Source organism: Ambystoma mexicanum, chromosome 7p (genome assembly GCF_040938575.1).
Source record: "Ambystoma mexicanum isolate Mex_15411 chromosome 7p, UKY_AmexF1_1, whole genome shotgun sequence".
Classification (NCBI taxonomy): Eukaryota; Metazoa; Chordata; class Amphibia; order Caudata; family Ambystomatidae; genus Ambystoma; species Ambystoma mexicanum.
The window spans coordinates 394659989-394674483 of NC_090939.1; the positions used below are offsets into that span (position 1 = coordinate 394659989).

General features: G+C 41.6%; 1 protein-coding gene across 10 annotated transcripts in view; it reads left to right on the forward strand.

Moving 5' to 3' along the window:
- The window catches only part of ROBO2 (roundabout guidance receptor 2), a 974141-nt gene that overhangs the window by 882687 nt on the left and 76959 nt on the right, over window positions 1–14495 (forward strand). For 4 of the 10 annotated variants that reach the window (XM_069636438.1, XM_069636435.1, XM_069636440.1 and 1 more), the window contains exons 17-18: window positions 4337–4519; window positions 14004–14040. In XM_069636438.1, the coding sequence (XP_069492539.1) occupies window positions 4337–4519; window positions 14004–14040 (220 nt within the window). Of the gene's footprint in view, window positions 1–4336; window positions 4520–10021; window positions 10049–10462; window positions 10532–10907; window positions 10956–14003; window positions 14041–14495 lie in introns of all 10 variants that reach the window. The other 6 variants (XM_069636436.1, XM_069636431.1, XM_069636437.1 and 3 more) reach the window with 4 other exon arrangements.

The window sequence follows — 14495 nt, forward strand, 5'->3', positions numbered from 1 at the left end:
ACTTTGCAGAATATGCTAAAAAAAGGAGCCTTCTGGTTAATAGCAGAGCCTTTCCAACTGGACTTTGTCATGTGTACAGATCATGCTCAAATCCAGCGAAAGGTGGGAAGATCACAGAAGCAAGTACATACTGTTAGATGTTTGATGGTGGTTTCCTCTTCGCTTAAAAAAGATTGGAGTACCATCTGCATCCATTACGAAGTCCACCTGGAAAGACTATTATTTCTGCTAAAGTTAATCGGTTATATTGACAGGGGGACAGGAAGTCCGATCTGGTGGTCGATCCGACAGACATACCAATGGATATGGAGATTTTCCGATTTCAATAGTGAATAAAGAAGACATGTGGGCTTGCATTTCCTTTGCAGCACATGTATTCAAGAAATAGTGTGCAAAAGATGGCACTGGACATATCATATGATAGGTTATTTATAACACGCTTAATACCCAGAGTTTTCTAAGCATGAACCCCGGGATCGAACCTGTGGTGCTCCGTGTCGTCTTGCTTCCAATGCGAGCACGTTGCCCCTGAGCTATCCTTCCAAGGTATCAGGAGTAGGTTGAATTCATAGGAAAGAAACTGTGAAAGCACGTGTAGAAAAGCAAATGCAACCAAAGGCTATTTTGCAGTTGGCCCATATATTTTAGTCCAGGGCTCTGCACCCTTTGGCTCTCCAGATGTTTTGTGCTACAATTCCCTTCTTCCCTAGCCAACATAGGCGATGATGAGGGGTGATGAACTCAAAGTGTAGGACATCTGGCGAGCTGCGTAAAATGTATTGTATTGTCTCAATGAAAAGGTGCCTATCATGTCCTATTCATGGTGGCTACTTGTGGGCCTACACACATTTGGCGAGAGACACAATGGGCCTCATTACACGGATGGTGGTAAGGATTTACCGGTACCGGTATTTTACCGGTACCGGTAAATCCTTAGCGCCTTACTACGAAATCCCTTTGTCCCTTTGCAGGTTGGGGAATTTAACACCTGCTTTTTGCAGGCGTTAAAAACCAACCCGCAAAGGGACCCAGGGAGCTAATTACGGTACCGCAATTTGCGGTACCGTAATTAGTGCCTTCCCCATTCCCATTATGCCGTATGGGGAAAAAATGGGAATAGGGAAGGGCGATGGTGGAAGGAGGAATTAGAGCCCCGCCAACCTTGGAATGGGGCAGTAATTCCCCTTTCCGCCAAGGCGGTGCCGGTATTTTACCGGCATGAACCATGGCGCTAATAGCGCCATGGTTCTCCGCCATCCGTGTAATGAGGCCCAATGCCTTCTAAGAGTCATCAGTTATACCATTATGTAAAACTGCTGAAACTCATTTCAGAGGCATGTCCAAAGCATTTCACTCCATGATCAGAATACAATATGACTGTCATCTGCCCATACTGTAATTCAGGAGTTGCTCATTGATCTGTCAAATGTCCGTACATAGGGCCTCATCAGGAGTTTGGCAGTAACCCTAAATGCGGCGGTAACGCTATTACCATCGCATTTAAGGGTCCGCCAAATCACGGGCTTGGCGGATTTACCGCCAGCTCTGAGCTGGGGTTAAATCAACCGCGATGTTGCCAATTTTCGGTGCTATTACCGCTGGCGGTAATACCGCTGGTGGTAATAGTGCGAACATTCCCCATTGGGCCCAATGGGGAATGGGAAATTCCCAAATGGGCCCAATGTGGAATGGGGAGTTACTGTTCCGCCAAACCCGTGATCCGGCGCTAATAGCGCCAGGGGTTTTGGCAGTAGGGCTAATAGTCCCGGCGGTATAGCTCCCAACTCGTGATGAGGCCCATAGTGTCTGTGCGTTAGACACATTAGAGAACACCCTTCTTTTCCTTACTGGTGCAATTTGAAAATGTTTCATGAGAGCAACTCTAACGAAGCTTCGTCCTAGCACCATGGCTAATTGCTATTTTACATGGGTGAAAGGTCGCACTGGCAATTTCAGACATGGATGCTCTTACAGAAAGAAAGCTGATTCACACAAATTATTAACGACATTAGCAAAGCCATGACATACTGTTCATTAACATAGAGCTCAGTCTACTAAAGAAACGTATGTGCGCGTGTGTGGGGGTGCTGTCTGTATCAGGCACAATACTCTGTTTTCCATCAGGTATCCAGAAAACAATATGGTAAATGCATTTGTGTGCCAAAATCTAGTACTCCTGCTAAGAACGCATGCATCCGTATCTATAATCACAGAGGGCACCTATCTTTCAAAAGGGCACCCTTTAATTATGAACTATTTGTAAGAAAATAACCAAACACATCTAAAATTATCAGTAAACCTTATGCGTTCTAACTCTTTTACATGTGCTGATATTGACGAAGCATGTTGGCCCATGTTTGCCAGTGGTGGACGACTGCAAGTGGAAACGTCCACACTCGCTTTGTGTTTGCAAACCAAAAGCTGAGCTATAGCATAACAAATTGCCTTCCCAATTTCATGATAGAGCAACACTCGAAATGTCTGCCCTACAGCACTTTTTCAAAGTCCACACTCCTACTGTAACTTCTCCTCAAGTCCACGCACATACTAAATAATCGGTTAGAAATGCATATTCAGTATGTGTTGTACATCAAGTCTAAGGGCTGATTCCCAAAGGAGTTTCTTTGAGTACACCTGACATACTCCTGAGTAACTGTAAATCAGGACAAGTTGAAATCGAATTTACTGACTGAAAAGTCTTTGTGCAACGGACACCACTCTACCGTTTTATGTCAAGAATGATCCAAAGCAACCCCTTCATTGGCTCCTTAAACTTGACCACCTTGCACTGCCTTCCACCAACACATAATCCTTAGAGCTCTGGATTGGACCCATGCAAATCCTTCTTAGAACAGAGGGGAGGTTGAAGCATATTACACACTGCTCGTGTCTGTCTTCTCCATCATGCATCCATGTTTACGTCTCCTGTGCTCTGAAGGAATCCAGTTCCCCTCGTGGATCACCTCTCACCGCTCTCATGCTCACTATTGAGTAATGTGAAAAGAAAGCTGAGATTATAACATCCCTCAACCCATTTATAGTAAATGTGTAGATTCTTGTTCGCACCAGTAGTCTTATTTCTATTGCCACATGTCTATTCTTGTTCATATGTATCTCTCTTTTCTGTTCTGAACTAGCATGACTGTTGTTTCTTCTGAACATCTTCCCTCTGAATCCTAACGCATTCCCTCATTCTGTCCTCTTCAATGTCCTTCTCAACATTCTTACTTTTTGAAACATAGGGCCTCATTATAACTATTGCGGAATGGGTTTAACGGCGCCGGTAATGGTGCCGGAGCCGTTAAACCCACTCCGCAATATTACGAAGTTCCCTCGCGGGGCCCGCTGTGGACGTCTGGTTTATCCAGACGGCCATAGTGGGTTCCTCGAGGGAACCAGGGAACTAACAACGGGCCCATTATGTGTGGGCCCGTTGTTAGCTCCCTCCCCATTCCCATTGAGCCCTATGGGGGCTCAAATGGGAATGGGGAAGGACCGGGCCCCGGTTCCCTGAAGGGGGCTACCGGACCCTCCAAACTCGGAATGTCCCGGTAATTCCCCATTCAGGGAACCCAGACCCGGACATGGTTTTGGAGGCAGCCATGGCGCCAATAGCACCATGGCTACCTCCAAAGTTGTAATGAGGCCCATTATCTCTTTACCCCCTTGCTTCTTAAATGTTACTTCTATTCTAGATTTCACCCAAGCCTCTAGTTATCTTCTTATTCTCTGCTTTCCTTTTCTCTTCAACCTCTACCTGACGCTTGCTTCATATTCCATCACCTGAGATTCACCTTATGAACTCAATGGAAACTGCCATTTGCTCAACAATCTTGATCTCCAAAACACATGAAGCTTTCAGTTTCAAAGTCTTCTTCCCATCTATGTGCTGCATTTTCCCTCTGCCCAACACTTTCTACACCAGACTCTTCCTTCTCCAAGTGGGTCAGATTCTGCCCTCAGCTGGTCTCATTCAAATAGTTCTGATCAACCTACCCACCTCTAGGTGTGTGAGGGTTTACCAAATGAATTAGGGTGATCTCCAAAGCTTGGGAAATATCAGCAAAGTTTAAAATGTTGTATGCCTGACAAACCAAATATGTTGAGCCAACGAGACGGCCTTTGACATTTGACGGTAATCTCATGATTACTGCCAAATGCCTAATTACAATTTAGTTAGTCATGAAACGGATACAAGTGCTATGCAATCCCCGTTCAGCAAATATTATTCTTGGAAACTATAAACTAACCAAAGTAAAGTTCACATTCAAAGACAGATATTATGTTGAAATTATTCCACATGGCCAGCTGATTTGGTCTTATTTTACTTTTACAGGAAGCCGAAATGAAGTGGTTATTACAGAAAATAACAACAGCATAACCGAGCAGATCACTGATGTCGTAAAGCAACCTGCGTTTATCGCTGGTATCGGCGGTGCATGCTGGGTGATTCTCATGGGATTCAGCATCTGGTTGTATTGGCGCAGAAAGAAGAGGAAGGGTCTCAGCAATTATGCAGGTAAGATAAAAATGCAGCGCCCATGTTGCCCACAATTGCACCAAACTGGTGGGCTATACAAGGCCGGATTTGCAAAGTTTTTTTTTCAATGCGACTTTCCCATTAAAAAAACACTTTTGTAAATCAGACCCACTGCATCACCTTATCATCCACTCAGTTATGTGTCAGCAAGTGTGCATGGTATGCGTTTTAACAAAGTAGTGTTAAACCAGCACATTTGAAGTTGCTACTGGCTACATTTTGCGCACTACCAGCCAGCATGGTTGGTTGTGACGGACACTCTGAGAAATTATGACTGTCTATGCGTATGCTTTGTAAAGTAGATTGCGCTGTTAATTCCCCCCAGGCACATGTATTCAAATAGGTACAAAAATTCCTATTTACACGAACCACATCTTACTCCACTAATAGGAATATTGATATATATCATAAAAGAAGGATAAGATGGTAAACTTTCTCTACTTGCACCCCTCTCTCTCCCCCATCAAGTAGAAACCTCTGAAAGATTTTCCAGGCACTACAAGTCTTGACAACATAGACTGCGTGCAACATTCCAAATTTCAAAAAATATTCTTGTTTTATTCATAATATTTAAATTAAAACGTAAAATACTAGCCTCCCCTAACACAGTGTAAATGCTAACACGAAAACCTACACAATCTAAAAAGCTAGGCTTCAAAATAAACACATACCCAAGACACAAACGAAATCACATATCACAATACACAAAAACGTAAATGTGTCAATAAAAAACATATAATCCCACCATGTTTCTGTTCTTCAATGCCCCTTTCGGGCGAACATTCTTCAGGGGAAACTTTAAAACATCCACTATTCTTCTCAACACCGTGTTGAATGGGTAGTTTCATGCAAACAGCCTGCAAGGAAAAGAGGCAGAGGAAACTAGTCAGTCCCACAGGGGAGGGGGTATTACCAAATGTAAATGTGGAATCGGCTCAAAAAAGAGAGCAGCTCCACACAAGGTCTAAAAATCAAATTAAACCACTTAGATTTACCTTATCATGGTGAACCTTCAATGCACGTCTGTAAATGACCGATAAGCTAATTTTTCTTCATTGAAAAACCAAAACACTTCAAAAGGCGTCCCAGTCCGCCGAGATATCGTCACACCTAGAAAGAACACATCAAACTACCAATGAGCCATCCATACCATTTCAGCTACAGGTCACTAAAGAACAACAATCATGATATGTTCAAAATATGACAGATGGGAATTACCTCCACAGAGGTGAAGAAACCCACAACGTGAGGCACAGGGAGGGACTCCCTTGTTGTGACAACCGGATCCAGTCCACAGATAACTGCAAAATGACGCAGTGTCACTCTGCAATTCAAAAGAGCGATCACAAGCCAACTCAGGATCACAACAAAATGCACTGATACACCATGATTACCAGAATCTTGGGTGGAAACCAAGGTACTAGATGTTTAAGCCTATAAGGGTGCCAAAAAGATCCCACAACCAAACCACCCATGGTCATGCATTCGGGCTTCTACCTGCAAAAGTTATGCCATACAAATGTGATCCTATCCAACAGGTTTTTTTTTTAAAATAGAAAGTGTGCGCTAACATGCTAAAAAGCCATGAAGTTGCAAGGGGCCGTATACAGTAGCCATCTACTCAGCAGGTGAGAAGTGCAGTGAAAAAAGGATAGAACTAACCCAAATCACCGACCATAACGTGACTAGTGTATTTCAAAGACAGCATGCTCACCTCTAATTTCAAAATGGCATATTCCTCGCTAATGACTCGCGGGGATTGAAACAGACCGTGCGGCACCCGCATGCGTTTACACCAAGTATAATAATATGGTCCGGATTGTAACACGCTATCAACTTCCTGGTAAACACTGAAGGAGGACTACACTATTCAGTTGAGCACTCGCTGGCAAACAACACGGCGGCCATATTTGCATGAAACAACCCAGCAAAAAATGCATGCAGTGTTGAGGGAATAAATGCATAAGGGGACACAAAAACAGACATAGAACACCGGCAATACATTGCAGATGTCAGGCAGAAGCATATTAAAAATGTAGTCTTGGCAAATACAAATAATGAGAAATTCATACTCCTAAATGCAAAAGATCAAGCATGGCCAAAATTGCAACATTTATCATACAAAAGATAACTTAAGCACAAACATGATCATATCATACTTTTATGTTTGGCTGACCAAAGGCCAATCAATACTTTCATTGAGCCCCAAAACATTGCTTTGCAATTTAAAAATGATTTTCTGTTCCAGGTTCAATAATTTCTGGTCTGTCTCAGCTTTCCTGTGGCCACTTTTTTCAATATAAGCCACGTAAAGTCATTGCAGCCATGTTTCATATTAAGGAAATGTTTTACTAAAGAGGCTGCAATCACTTGATTTCTAATGCAGCTCCGATGTTCCACCATACAGACTTTGCATTGTCTATTGGTCTTGCCTACATAGTGTAAGCCACAAGGGCACGTAATTAAATACACAACATTAGATGTATTACAGTTGGTCATTTCATTAAACACCCATGTGAGATTCGGCAGAATTTGTATTGATCTGATTTCTTTGGTTTGGGCACACATACTACATTTGCCACAAGGAAAATGTCCTTTTATATCCGGTAGACCTCACAGCCTAGTTTGTCTCACCAGTGGTGTACTCGTTTCAGTCACATCATTCCTAATCAAAATGTTCCTTAGGTTTTGACTTTTTCTGAAAGCCACCAAAGGGGGTTCCCTCCAGGCACACACATGACCCTCACTGCTATGTGCTTGCGTACAAGGTGAGTTAGTATTTCAAACGAGTTGGTGCAGACATTGCACCTGATTCTCAAAGCGTTTTTCATTGGGTGAATCGCATTCAAAAACGTGTTGTGAATCAGGTCCATTATCTAATGCAATGTACTCAGGGCACACAAACAAGTCCTAACAGTCTGTGCATCAGACACACATTATGCAACTCCAGCACTGACTCCAAACCTGAACCTAATTTCTTACCTGGGATGCATGACATTTAATAATGATAATCATTTAACAATAATAATAATGCTATGACTAAAATGTTTATTCCTCATTGTTGAATGGTGCCAATGCATGCAGGCAATACTGTGAAAATTGAAGGCTAAGCATAACAAATAACACAAATTATGGATAAAGAAGTGGTACAGAAGAACCCATGCCACACTAATCTTCATCATGATGGTGTATAGCTTAAGCACCAATGTGCACACGTGCATTAAAAAGAACCTGTACGAGATAACATCCTGGGTAAGTTTCTATGTGAACTATACAAAGAGGACTAGCAGCAACCAACACATCTCTAGTCCCACCTCCCGTTGTCTTGTAGGCAGCAGCACAAGCTATGCGTTCAATGAAGTATAAACTGACTAGTGTCCTGTTTCCCTTTAAATCAAATTTAACACTACAGGGAAAGAATCTAGCAAAAAAGGACATGAAACACACTTTTCATCATGGATGTGAATTTTGCAACATAACAGCATCACAAGCATTGCTAACCTATCCTTTGGTTCTGCTTTACATTTAAGCAGCATTACAAGTCGGCATTCGGAGTCAACTGTGATTAACATGCTTTCAGCCTAGCCCACATCAGATGTGGCGAATGGAGCATTCTTTGTTGTTCAAAAAACTCTAAAACTCTATCAAAGGCAATTTCAGGCATGGATCAATATAAGTAGGTTTTCAGTAGAGTTGTATAGTAATGAAGAAGACATCCTTCATGTATTGCTTTCAATGTTTTCATCATTTCTATAAACTATATTGCAATAAATATATCGGATATAAATGTAATCGATGGCCTAATTGTGCAACTTTTTTGCATACATCATACAGTCTTAAAACACTTTTCTATTTAACAATATGCTGATGGAGTTTACCTGGCAAATCAGTGGCTAAGCTGTATGTGTCCTTCTGCAGTAGGTTTATCCATAGAATTGAAAGATTGCAAAGTATGTGTCATTACACACTAGACTTAGCATCTCTCCCAAGAGAACAAGCTTCAAGAAAACCCATGGAATGCTGTACATAATAAGTGTCACTCCCCGCAACCTTTGGCATCAGACAGGAGGGCCCCACCTGTAGCCTTACTGGTACATTCACACATTAGCACCCACATGGATTTCCACTCACTCTCAAGGTAGCTAGTAAGGATGCATGGACTCATGGCGCCATGCTGTCATAAGCTATCCCAGTGTAACCCTTAGCCAGCCATTTGCTAATGTCCTGATGGTTCTTTTTGGGTAATACAGCCAGCTCCTGATTTCAAATTCAAATATGCCCCCACAGATCCCAATAGCCAGAGAGCTATTCAAGCATACACTGTTAGTGGTCACAAGTAAACTCAAGTTTCACTGACTACTCCAGTATGCAGGACTGGAACCATGGATTGACGCTTCATGGTTCTTTGCAGCCAAATTGCGAAAATGATGTAATGGGGTACAGACTCCTTCTTTGCAGCCTGACAGTGGCTGTTCCATTACACCTGGAATAATGAAGGTGACAGTGCTCTGATCATGATATGATCTTAAAAGTGACTCTGTAACCGAAACATTGATGACAACAAGTTGAACTGTTACCAGAAACCATGTTAAAATACAGAAATAATCAAATGCAAACATAAAAGTATGTAGCACACAGCACATAGTTACTCTTAATAGAGGCGCTACATGTGCGTTTGCCGCTCACAAGTTAAAGATAGATGATGTAACCATGCCCAAGACATATCATAAAGATGGTTCTTCAATAAAACTTGACAGTGATAACTTAAGCCTAGAGAGCCAGGATAAAAGGTAGATGCCATCCAGTGTAAACACGAAGCATGTACAGAAACATCTGTGTATCCGAACCATCTTCATTTAGAGTGGGGCTTTAAGAGGAGCACACACACTTATGTTTTTCATTATCTATTATGCTGATTGAAAGATGCTGGGGCAGATAAGATTGAATTTTGTGAGGGGCACCGTTGTTGACATTTTTTTTAAATAATGTGTGTTCAATTTTCTTTAAAAGATTGTTTTATTCCAGTATTCGCTTGTTTAATGTATGTATCCTCTCATCAAGGACATTCTTTAATTTATATAGGAATGCAAAGTTGTTTATTTTTTTATTTTACTTGCTCCCCTGAGCGGGTGATAACTCTTACAGAAAGAATATACAATCATACAGAAAACACAAATACAACATGATCCTAAAAATCATGACATGTACAGTCTTTTTTTTATACAGATTACAATCTCGAGAACAAACACATCCAAATGCAAATGTACTCAGCGTAACTTGAATGTTTCCTTATTGTTTCCAACAATTCCTTGTCAATATTGGTCACACAGTTGCGCGTCTGTAATGGTAGCAATGCCCGGCATGTCTAACGCTACCAAAGATTCTTTTACCCCCCTCTCCCTCTATATAGGCAACTGTGCCTTTTTATTGGTGCCTTAGGCCAGGGTCTGTAAATGACAATATTACTTTCTTGTTTTTCAGTTCAGTCCTTCACCTTCACCCCTGCAGGTACTGTCCTTTAGTCTGCTTCCTCACCAACATCTCATTATTACCATCCACTGTCTAAATGTTAACGCCATTTCAACAATGACAAATACTAAGAAACGGACCACAGGTCAATTCATAACCAAGCTGATCCTATAAAGCAGACACAGCGTTCTGCTGATACATTTCTGGAAGATTACCTTGTCTAAAATGTAATCTTCTATTTTTTCAAGGCACGTTAATGAAAACAAAATTGGCTTCACAAAAAAAGCACATACATTTTGCAGAGGAGCTCTGATATAGATACAGAAACATCTGCAATGCTGTGCCGCTCCTTAATTATATACTTTGACCTGCCGACCGACGGGCAATCACAATGGGCTTGAGTGTTATGCCACATGGGCACCAACCTGTTTTTCATGTTCATCCTCTGCTCAGATTCCCCAGATACAACCATGCACCGCAGGGTTTCACGTGGCATTAAGAAGGGAAGCTGGCACAAAACAGGTATTCCTACCATCCACGTTTTTTGTCCAGGTCTTATTCGCTGCAGTTTTGGAATGGCTTCCCCCATAGATCATGGAAGACATCACAACCCACATACCTCTCAATCTTTCCACGGCTCTCTTAGTAGGATCCGCAATGCCTTAAGGGATAACCCTATTTAAACATGTGGCTCAGCAAGAGAATTAAAACAGGATCTGGCTCAGGAAATTTGGACACAACTGTCAAGTATGCATTTGAAATAGACTAAAATTGTGAATAATGGTCAAACGTATTTTATTAAAACTAACTCATGGTTTCACTGTGAATTGTAAGATGCTTAAAAGAATGGTGCAGGTGGGCTCACCACCCAATCTTTTTTTTTTCCATTTACAATCAGGGGCATCCCTTATCAGAGACATCCCAAAAACTAATGGACATTTGAGAGGTATGACCCCATATCATGACATCTCTCATGGGTCCAATACATATGCTGTGTTGTGTGTGACGAGACATGGGGGTGATGTGGGGATCCGACATGTGTTTGGCTTGTACCGAACGCCAGAGCTGCTGAATGAGGAGTAAAATAGTGGGTCATCAACCATCAACTACAAAATAAATTTGCATGAAATGTTCAGTTTATGGATTGTGTTTTTTTCCTGTATATTTTCAATTGCACGCCAAGTTCTTCCTCTATAATAGAAAGGAAAGCAATTTGTACAAAAAAAATGAAAAAACACATAATTATTCTTCATCCGGTAAATGGTAATTTTTTAATGTGCGTCCTTCCCTAAACTGCTCTACGAGTGCAAAATAAGAGGATCGTCCATGGGCATCAGGCGACTTGGTGCAATTTCTATGTGCTTATAATCTGTGTGGATGTATTGCTTAAATGAAACAGAACAATTGCACTTCATAATTGGGAAATAGCTTATCAGAAGAAATTGAATAAGTCTTTTGCAGCAACAATGAAATGGCTATGTTTGTGGTGACAATGTGGTCTGTAGGAGATAGCCACACATGCTACTTACTGAATCAATTCTTTCGAAACATTGCAACATTTTATATGCAAACACAAAAAATCTCATTGATCTACCATACATGAAATTATATGTGACTCGACATGCCGATGCCAGGCAGCGCTATTAACACGATCCTGCCAAATCGTCTACAGTATACCAGGGGCAGTAACTTCTCAGCACAGGGTTTCTCACATCTAAAGACTTTTTATATGCACTCTCTTTATATATCTGATGAACAGCCATTGGAATGATTATACCAATTGTATATGCTATCTTCCCCACCAGCCTCATTGACTAATGGCAAATAAAAACAGAACCCCTCTTGAACAGCAAACCAGGTGCCATTACCTCTGACTGTTCATTTACATTTCTCCTGTGCCTGAGTTGTGGACAAAAGAAATTAACATTTCTTGTGAGAAAATGTATGGTTGTGGTATCCTCCAAATAACAACTATCTGTAGCAGGGAAATATTTAAAAGCAAATTGGAGAGCGAGAAACAAAATATGAATCTCAAAGCGACATAGTGGCTAATCAAAAGTAGCTGTAAAGGGAGCGGCGGAAAAAGATGGCGAGGTGATAAAGAGGTGCTCTATGCCTCCCGTGTAGTGTCCGCCCATTGGATATGTTTAGCTTGTGCCAGGGATGCTGCTAGAACACGTTGTTGTGTGGACCTCTATGCAAGTTGCACACCCCTACATTATGGCACAGTCTTCTAACAAGAGTACACAACCGCATGGTGATCCCCAGGCACACGCATTACTTTTCCTAGCAGATTAATTGCTGGCGAAATACAAGCTTCTTGAAAGGAAACCAAAGAAATGTGTCTCTGTCAGTGCCAAGAACCTTGAATATGCACTGGGTCACACTACTATTGTGTCTCAATTGTTTTTAATGGAAGGTTTAGCTTGCCTTGTAGGATATTTCAGATGGGTGCATACATGCTGACAGCGATGGTTGTACTTTGTACAGTGAAATCCATAGGATGCTGTTTTCATGAAGGACATCATGTATACTTGTAATGATTAAGAAGTCATCAGTGATTAAGGAGTCATTAGAAGAATGGTGGTAACACCAAACATATGTTGTTTGCAATACCACCTACTTATGAGTTGGGATGGTGTGGAATAGTTATGGCTTTGGGCATAGAAAGCACTGCCTTGACCAAATATGGATTATTTAGGTCACGCTTTATTTTCTATGCAATGAATATCCCATGCAGACCTGACTCCGCGCTAGGTAGCTTTTAGAAAAGGTGGTATTTACTATATCTCATTCTTCCTATTAGCACTACACTCATAAGGATGCCCTAAGTTTTTACCATTTCCTTGAAAGTACCCAGATCATCATGACATTGATTACCATAAGGGAGAGTTAGGTGGGGCCCCACAGCTGGGAAACATACAAATGATCTACCTTCATTGTCCACAGAGGCGTTGCTAGCGGGGGGGGGCAGTGGGCTGAGGGGGATATAGCCCTGGGTCTTTGGGTTGTAGCCCCAGATAGAAGTTCAGTTGCTACAACTAGAATGCTAGCTACTCCCACCAGTTCTGACATTAGCATAGCCACTGCTCTTTTCCAGACCTAGCAACACCCCTGATTGTCCAGTAGGTGTTATGGCAGTACGCGTGCCTGACCTGCCACTTCCATAACGTTACCATAGAAACGCATGTCCGTCTGAAAGGATGTAGCTAAGGGGGTCTGTCTAAAAATGCACGATTATGATGCATTTCGTCCATGCAGCATTCCGCCGCGGGGTCTTGCCAACGGCAAAATATTGAAAACATGTCTTACTAGACTCACCAAAGGAGTATGTGGTATCTTAAAGGCTTAATTAAAGATGTCCTTAGCTTTGTTGAACAGATAGGTTCAATGTTATGTTGCAATTAACTGCAGCCGATGAGAAGTCACTGTAAGATACCGAGTTCACAATGCTCTCTATGGAAAATGAATAGGATTCCTCTGTTTCCATGTATTCAACTTTAGACGGGATGTTGAACCAACACTCGCATTCTTATATGTATATGTCCTAAAGCACTGAAGGATTCTGATTGATTCTGATAGTCAAAATTCACATTCTCAGCCTTGCCTCCAAGCATGAGCTAAAATGCAATGAGTCACACACATGTGTTGTGCAACTGCATAGACATATTAACAACACACGGGTAAGAGACGTGAACTGTTACGTTAAAAAAGATCATTTACGTTAAATTGAATTGAAGAATGTAGTCATTTTAATTTCCCCAGTTTTAAGTTTGCAGAATATTTGTGGTAAGATGTCCATCTGAGACAAATAAACAATGTGTGCCAAGTACGAATCTTAGGTCATCTAAAGTCGGGTCCGTTTGCAAATGCACATACATCTATTCTCATCGCATTAATGCCACTTCTTCATCTTTTAGATGTATACTATTTCATATTGTGCATTTGTTTATCTAACTAAACCTTTATTTTGTCTCCTATGTAACACCTGCAGTCACATTTCAAAGAGAGGGGCTGATGGGCAACGGAAGGTACGTGCACTGCTAATTATCGGAGAGTTATCTGCCGCCTTAGCGGTTCCATGCACCGCCACCATAAATATACAGGCATGTGGCGTCCATTCTCATTTACACAAAATCACTGTTGGAGGACTCCAAGGAACCACTTCAAGGCATAATGATCTATATGCTGTGCATTTTAGGGGAATCAAGTCCAGATGTTTCACTTCTCCCAAATGGCCATGAAGAAATTAGGAGTAAATATCACGCAGAATGTGTCCATTTGTTCCCGGAATGTTTATTGCATTAATTAGACATTAGCAAATGAAGTTGCTGTTGCTTAAGAGCCCGTATTGGCTGCAACTAAATTGCTGTGAGTGAACATTTGCACTCAATCGATCACAGAATAAATGATTCGCGGATGATGAATGCACTGCGGAGTCGTGGAACGGGATTCCACACCTTTGGTCCACTCGGTTGAAATGACT